Source organism: Atta colombica, unplaced genomic scaffold (assembly GCF_001594045.1).
Source record: "Atta colombica isolate Treedump-2 unplaced genomic scaffold, Acol1.0 scaffold137, whole genome shotgun sequence".
Taxonomy (NCBI): Eukaryota; Metazoa; Arthropoda; class Insecta; order Hymenoptera; family Formicidae; genus Atta; species Atta colombica.
This window is the reverse complement of record NW_017259225.1, coordinates 13,852-22,948: the sequence shown is the minus strand read 5'-3', so window position 1 is coordinate 22,948 and position 9,097 is coordinate 13,852. Positions and strand designations below refer to the sequence as shown.

Below are 9,097 nucleotides of genomic sequence, written 5' to 3'. Positions count from 1 at the left end.
ATGTAAGTATATAAACAATTGATATATTTTAAATACAATTATATATAAAATATGTCCATTTATGTAACATTTTTTTCTCGGAATATTTTACAATTTGATCGCTAAAACTTAATGATTTCAACATTCCCAAGCAATAAAGTTATATTCAAAATACATTATATTTAAATTATAAAAATATTAAAAATCATTTAACTGTATAAATTGATAAAAATTCGCTAAAATCTTTTGAACAATTTCATTCTTTCATGCAATTGTGTCATATATTTCACATGTAATTGTAATTATAAAATAAATGATTTCGTAAAAAGTACAACATAAATAACATATTTGATTATATTCAAAAGTTATATCTAGACATTATCATGTCCAAAATCGAAATATAAAGCATCATTTAGACATTTATGATGTCTGTCAGACATTATAAAATATTTGAGAACACTCATCCTCGAAGAACGTGGCACGTTGATAAATGGCAGAGTTTTATTTCTGATAAGAAATTACACAGAAAGAATGTAAAAGTATTATGAAACGAGATTCCCCATCCATTAAAGTAACAAGATAAATAAAGTCGAGATTGGATGCTGTCCAGCGAGAGACATAGATGACAGTGTAATACGTGAATCATTTCGTCTTTGTTTGATAAACAACAAGGATATAATGATTCATTGTGTTACTGTGTCATTTTTATACCCAACAAACAGAAAGTTACATGTAACGTACCTGTTAGTTATAATTTCTCAACAATATAATTATAATGTACATACGTGTTATATTATATTGTTGAGAGGGAAATTACAACTAATACGTTATATGTAACGTTGTGTTTGTTGGATAATGTCTCTTGTTAAAAAACACCTATGATCTTAACTGATATAAAAATTTTGATAGAATCTCAGTCAAGATAACATCTCAATCATAATCGTATTATTTGAGTAAGTTTTTCCTGTTTGTATGTATTTTAGATAAAGAATTCATATATGTAGTATTTATTCAGTTATTATATGTACAAATGTATTAACTTTTCGATCAAGCATTTATATTAACAATGATAACAACACGATACAGTTTCTATAATTTTAATATAATGCCATCATAAATCAGATACATAAAAAAATTGATGCAGCAAAATAAATCTATTTACAATCTATAGCTTACACACTTTTTACAGTAAATGTTCTTGAGTCTTATTCTAACATGATTATATACAGAACATGTCTCTAAATACAAATAAATGTTTATAATGAAAGTATATTGTATAATGCAAACAAGATAAAAATATCGGTATTAACATTTTAATACTAATTCTAATAAATTATTTTACAATCTTATTCAAATATTGAAATGAGACATTTGCTGTTTGCGATAGGCACGATGAGATAGGAATCATTTGATATAATTATATAGTAATTTTTAATAATTACTGATCATTTGAAATATTTGTATTTTGAATAAAAATCAAAGATTAAAACAAATCAAAATAATAACATATGATTAAAAAAATGTTATAAATATTATAAGATATTGTTGATACATTTATAATTTTAACGTAAAATCGGAATATTTGAAAACTGACTTAACTGATTTCACACTTATTGCGATAGTTATAAATACACAACAGTTATCTTTTTATCAGCTGAAATCTAGTATTATTATAGGCACAAATAGAATAAAAGATGCAAGACAAATTAGTAATAATGAATATTATTAAATTTTTTTATGCGCCACGAATAATTATTCTATGTCCCAATTTTTTAATCGAGTGGACAACACGCGCATATCTATGATTTAGCATACATTCACACGCTCCTGTACGAATATACAATATATCTACATGCATATTTCTCTTATATTATACCATACATAGTACCGTACAAGTTGTTTAATGTGACAAAAAACTTTTTTCTTATTTAATGAATAAAAAGGTAAAGTCTTACAATATAATCGTCATTAATAATAAAAATTAAGATACATTCGCCGATGAATCTCACACTATCGAAGATCCAGCAATCATTAAAGTTATTCTCTCTTGAATAATGCAAAATCGATTTTCATATCAATTCTGTCTTCAGTCTATTCATTATATTCGATAAAAATCAATATTTTATATACGATAGTTATGTAATATTTGTGATAAAAAACAGGCCAATTATTCGATATTGATTCTTTACTGGAATTTACATCCTTGAACATTATTTGTATATTAAATAACTCTTTACATAAATATCGACTATCATGTGCTCTTCAACTTTTGTTAAACATTTTACAACAAGATGTTAGAATTACTATTAAAGCAGCAAGTAAAAATCTAGTTTGCGCGTTATTCAACTTTATATTCCTATAAGATAGATATGTATTAGATATTAACCACTTTCTGAAATGTCCTTCCATGTAAAATTCATGTGTATATACGATCATGTAAACGTTTAAAATCTCTTTGCAGTATACATATATTTCATAATAGTGCATTCCAAGTACAGTAAACGTTATTATAATACCAAATCGCGATACATACACAGTATATAAATAATAAATATTTAAAAAATCGCAACAATTAAAGAAAATTCATTGTTTTTATACTATTGTTACTCATTTTAAAATGTAGAGAAGAAATTTCAGTGTTCATGTTCACTGTATCTTCGGCAATAAAACTATAAGAATTCTATTTTCGAACTTAAGAATTGAAAGCGTCATCATTTCGTATTCTGAGTTTGATTTTTAATATCGATTGATAGGCGGAAATAATTATTTGCAAAGATAAAAATTGTATAAAACTCTTCTTTCATGCATTAATTGCATAGAAATTATATCGCAGTTCAAAATTCTTCTGATCACAATCGCCGTCGTGATCGAATCGCGATTTCACATCGCTTCGAAGCGCACTTAAATGATTTATAGAGTCGCGCGTATTGGCATCGAATATCGCTTCAGCCACTTCGAGTATGGGAAATAAACTTAAGCAATACAAAACAATCCGTCTTCGCATTCTAATGAGCGAGTCATCAGCTTTCGCTCTCCCGTGATTTTTGCTCTGCAATTATTTGCCGAAGATCGCGGCTTTCTGCCGGAATTGCTCTCGCCTCGCTGCTTTTTCTTCCTCCTCTCGTTTCCGCTCCTCTTGCTCCATACGAATCTCGTCCTCGAACTTCGAGGCCTTTCGTAATTGTTCAATCTGCGAAAAGAAGAAATGAAAAAGAAGAACGTTAATCGAAATACGTCTCGATTGAGTTACGCTTTCGCGTATGTATTTTTTTCTTCAATGCGCATGATACGCTGAAATAGTTTTCTGGGCCTAATCCATGTCATTTGTGACTGTAAATGTAAATAGAAAACACGTTGCGCCCATTTGGACGATAACTAACAAGACAAGATTTAATAAGAAGCTATAGTTTTTTACAATGATTATGAGTAGTTTTTGACTCTTTATATTAATGAAGAAATTTAAATCTTTATTCTTAATTTATATCTTTCATTTATATTTTCAATTATTCTTATATTTTAAATACATATAAAGTGTTTCAAAAAATATATGTAATTGTACCTTGCAAATTGCACATCTTTTTTGAAAAGCTACTATATGCGTTTTCTTTCACATCAATTGATTTATCTCATTATTCTGTGCATAAAAGTATTAAGGTATGACATTTATTAATATGGAGAAGAAGTTTACTTTGACATTTAAGAAATTTATATTTCAGCATAAAAAGAAATTGAAAAATATTTGTGTTCACGATAAGAGACTGAATATGGATGTATACCTTGGCCTCGAAGAAGTTCTTAGCGCCTGTGACACCAACCTCGTCGACATCGACCTCGGTGAGTCTGGCCAGCTGGCTCAATCCGGAATCCTGTTCTAACTCACCAGCTCGTGCCTTACGATAGATTAGCAGAAACTGTAACAAGATGTAACTATAATTACAGGGAAAACAAATCAAAAAGTTATATATGGCAAACTTTGAAAAACTGGGTCCGATCAATTCTCGAGTTGTTTCTTTTGAAAATAGAATTTAAGATAAGAGTCCACGACCCGATTCCATTACGACTCTTAAGATAACATCCACACAATCATATTTATGTAGAAAACAACTTCTGTACAAAACAACGAGTATTTTATCTGACATTTACAGAATAATTATGTAATTATATATTATATATAAAAGAAAGCATTTTTGTGCAGCTATTGCTTGATTCGTTTACATTTTGACAAAAGAATCATCGTTTTCTTAGTTAAAAAAAACATCACAAAGCTTTCAAGTAATAAATAAAAACTAAAAATAGAAGGCAAAAGGATGATTCATCAAATAAAAGTTGTATGATTGATGGAAATTTGATTACGACGTTTATGAATGTAAAGCGTGACAAAAGAAGGGGGTGTGTGTCGCGAACGTTTTACGGTAATTCATATCGCGATGAGTAAGAGGAAGGTGAGTAAGCCGGGCAATAAACTATAACTCGGGTATCGACGCAATGAATCACGGCAGCGATCGACGAGCGGGACGAATTGTGCGTGCACGCATCGTGTATGCAGGATTGATTCGCGTGGCGATTTTGTTCGCGAAATACGGAATGTCACGTTCAATTGTCCGCACGTGCATTACGTATTAATTGCAAGTCAAATTCTCCTTCGAATGATACGTGACACCCGCACACCATAATCTTACTCTCAGCCGTATCGCGGCCGTGTTGCATTAACAGCGAAAGTTTCTGCTGACGTTTCGCACGCTCCGGTATTCCGCAGGCGTGTGTTGTAAAAAACCATCGTCGCATCGGTTTTCCACCATTGATTTCGCACCATTATTAGAGCGACGAACAGTAAGCTTAATTCTCGTGATATTTTCGTATCATCATTATATCCGAATATTTTTAGAAAATCGATTTCTGGAAGTTCAGCATTTGGTAGACAGTATGCATTCACATCGATAATTTCTCTGCAGCGTTTGCACTTTTTCTACAGAACAGGTTCTAGTCCGGTTATAAAATTTAATTAGAAATTAAATTTTAATTGTAGAATATTCCTAAATTGAGAAATTTTTGAAATTAAAAATATGATTGCGATTTAATTCTTTCTTGTTACATTTTTCATCTACTGATATTATATAACAGTGAAGGCAATTAACGCAGAATTAAATTTCTAGCTAAATTAAATTTCTAGAAAAATTTGTTTTTAGGAAAATGTTTTTGTTATATTTTTTGTAGCAGGCAATTTTCGAAGGTTTTTAAAATACTTTATCATGTAGATAACCGAAATAGAACTACTACAACGTATCTCTTCTAACACACAGTTATATTTGAAGAATAAACACTATCATCAAATATCCAGCGAGTGAAACGTATGTTAAATATTACATGGAATCTACTATTTTTAAGAATAACGTATCATATGCTCGTTATAAATAAAATTTGTAAGTCTGATTAGCTAAAAACAAATTATAAGTTTAGCGAAGATTATTTTTTATGGAAATATAAAAACTTGAAATCTCTTATATAATAACATACATTTGCTTTAATTATTTAGATATCTAACTATTTATGTATATTTGTTTTAATTTGTACGAAATAAAATATACTCTTTGCAAATAATTGTAATATTATTAATACTGAGGAGTTATTTTATTTTAATTTTGACGCTTCTTGGAATCATATATAAATTGCATGTGTTTCTCGACAAGAGCTTTCGCATAAGAGCAAAGAGCTGCACGGAATGAAATCTATTTCGGTTCAATATTTTTAACGGCTGCAAGCGGAGTTGCGAGAAATACTAATGCTGGTCAGGATAGTCGTACAGACGTTTATGTTTACGTCAACCATATTCGGAGTCGATAGCATGAAGTGTGTTAACCAAACCACATTTCCAAACCACATTTATCTATTGTAAAATCCATTTTTCAATCTCTAATATATTTTCAAAATTTAAAGAATTTTCATAAACTGTGATAAAAATTTTAATAATATGCAAAAATTCATGGATATTTATTATATATTTTTTCTTTCACGAAAAATTAATTTCTGTAGTTTATTAATAAATATAATTCGCAAATTTTGTTATTCTTGTTGTTATCAATTTATTAAATCCATTAAAATATAATTATTGCAAATTAATACAAAATCATAGTTTTATTTTCTTCTTAGTAAAACAGAATAAAAATCTCATTGTGGAAATTGGATTTTACATATTAATAACATTCCTCTTTTATTCCTCTCAAAATAAGAAGAATAATTAATATTCATCGTTCAGTAGATCATTGCTCATGCTGTTCGCCAGTTTCAAATATTAAAGATTTCTCGAAGGTGGTAAAAATAAACTAACCTCACGGAAAGATATGCGACCGTCGCCATCCTCGTCGACCTCCTGGATCATCGCTTTGAGTCCAAGATGCGTCTGCGGTGCACCCAAAACTTCCATCATTCGCTTCAGTTCGGTAAGATCAAGGAAGCCATCACGACCATCATCAAATCTGGTTTTAACAATTGCAATTAGCAATTTAAGATTTATTTATTGTACTGTTTATTGTACTGTTTTTCATCTCAAATCTTCTAAAATATCACTTTTATTTCTTAATTTTTCTGTCAATAAAATTACGAAGCTGAGACAAGAGTATTTTGGAACTAAAGTTTTAAAATCTTGGTTTTTATTCGATATTTCAAAATGATTTTATTTTGCATTAAAATATGTCAATTGCAATTACTATAAAATAAATTTGATCTCAAATTCTTTAGTATAACATAATTAAAATAGTATTTAACACTGAAAATGATTTGAGAATAAAATTATCAATCCGAAATATGATAGATATTTGCATTTATATGTTAAGTATAATATATATAATCTGTTTTGCTGACTGGCAAATATTTTACCACGACTTCCTTTCGCTGAAGTGGCATTTTTCAGTGATTGACCCACCAATAAATTATCGTAATGACACTAGTCAATGAGACATCGTTAAACGCGTCGCATGCATAATCGTCTCCTCTAGTTAATGTTAATCAGTTAATCACGATACCGCGCGTAATTTAATCGCCGATCATTGAATGTGGTTGCATGAAGGAACAAGGAAGAAAAATTTGGGACGATGTCATTACTGTCGAACGAGGCTCAACTATTAAACGAAACCACTGGAAAAATCAGAGAGATTGCTTCAATCTCAATGTTGTCGTAATAGTCTATTTCACAGAATTCAAGAAACTGTTGTGAAAGAGAAAATGGCACAAGTGTTAATGAAGTTCCTGCATTTTTGTGATTTAATGATTCCGCGAAGTAAACAATGAAAGTGAAACGTGGAGTTAGTACTACATGTATGTAAATTATAAATAGGTGTTAAATCTTTTATTAAAATCAAACTGTTTAATTGAGATTTTAAAAGTAAATTAAAATCTTGATTTTTAATTCTAATAACAAATTAAAAAATAATTTAAAAATTCACAGCTTAATATTAACGTTGTATTTTAAATTCACTCGCGAGGGTTTTAAAATATATTTATTATACTAATGACATCTGCGATATTATCTTTTATTCTAAATTATTTTATATTTAAAAATATAGCCTAAAAATTGATATCTTTCTCTTGTCAGTACAGAGTACAATTTAGAGAAAGGTATCGATTTAATTTAAATAATAATTTTTAGTGTAGGAAAATTAGCTCCTTCGATAGTCAAATGACAGTCATGTTCTCCGTAACTGACGTCGTAACACAGTGATTGTTTTAAACGCGGCCGTCATTAATATTCGCGACTTTCTTTATGTTTATTACGAGACCAATTCTGGCCGCAAAAGATAATACATTTAATAATTAGAACGTCTCTTGTAGAAAGCGGATAGGTTGACCAAGATTTTTATTTGTAGATAAATTTGCATATGCATAACTTTGTTTATTACCGATGTAACTGCCAATTCGATATGTTATTTCCTCCTCTTTTTGCGTGACTGTAAATATCGCGCTGTAAAAAATTTCGGTTCAGAATAGCTGCCTGTCGTTGGGATTTTATTACATGTTGTCCTGTGCGCGGTATCGTAAATATACAAAACAGGAAAAAACGATTTACTCCGATGGCGTTTTTGCCCGCGCAACTGTTTGACATTATTAATCTCGCTCTTTAGTTGCGCAAAATGTTGAAAAAATATGGGCGTATGCACGAGCTAAAGGTTAAGTGGATCACGTCCATGTTATAGAAATACCGAGCCACGCAATTTTATATACAATCCACGGGGAACATCCTGTAATCTATAAAGCTCTCAGTTGAATGCTTCTGTGAGACAAAATTAATATATATCTGACCGGAATTATCAAATAAACATGATATGCTTTCATCATTAACATTATTAATTAAATACTGAATTGGTTCTAGTCTCAAGTATGGAATTAATTAATGTAAAAATATATGATCTATTATCTATTCGTTATTCATACTGATTATTTAATTGTAATAAATATAGAAATAATTAAAAAATAAACTAAAACAATTAAAATTATATAGAAAAATCTATTTTTTATTAGTATAAATTTTATGAGATGTTTAAGAAACATAACTGTTTCGTGAAACATTCACAAAAGAGTAAGGAATGCAAATGAAAAGAAGTGTGAGAATCTCTCTAGAAGTCAATATCTTTGTATCTATCAGTTTGTATGTTTTAATTATTGAGGAGTTTAGACACGACGAGAATGAAAATTGAGATCAAGGGAAAACGTGGGAACGATCATTAATATTCAAATTCGTGAGTCTCTCGACAGGATGTCAATCTTTATTTGTTGCCAGTAATTTCGCGACCGGAAATTTCGTGAAATCGTAACTTTCCGTAAAAGGGATGGAGAATGTCATGGCACGGCATGAGCTTATTCTAGAACGTGAGCTCGTTTCATCGAAGTATATCAGGATTGAATCATTTATTTAGTACGAAACTATCATATGTTCGAAGATTTCTGCATTGAAAAAAAAAATTATTGCAATTATCATAATTTAATTATAATTAGTAATCATTTGATCAAAGATTAATGATACATTTTTTTGGTTATAATTTTTGGTTATAATTTGGTTATAAAAATTATAAATATAATTATTATTATTAAAATTATAGCAGTAATAACTGTAAATATAGTAACGATA

At 29.4% G+C, this 9,097-nt stretch overlaps 1 protein-coding gene across 1 annotated transcript in view; it reads right to left on the bottom strand.

Annotated features, from left to right (window-relative positions):
- Window positions 1–2,692: 2,692 nt before the first annotated feature.
- The window catches only part of LOC108684655 (EF-hand domain-containing protein D2 homolog), a 16,432-nt gene continuing 10,027 nt past the window's right edge, over window positions 2,693–9,097 (bottom strand). Inside the window, exons 2-4 of the mRNA XM_018189090.1 lie at window positions 6,305–6,452; window positions 3,756–3,890; window positions 2,693–3,169 (exon numbers count right to left, since the gene is read on the bottom strand). Of these exons, the coding sequence (XP_018044579.1) occupies window positions 3,035–3,169; window positions 3,756–3,890; window positions 6,305–6,452 (418 nt within the window). The 3' untranslated portion in view covers window positions 2,693–3,034. The remainder of the gene's footprint in view (window positions 3,170–3,755; window positions 3,891–6,304; window positions 6,453–9,097) is intronic.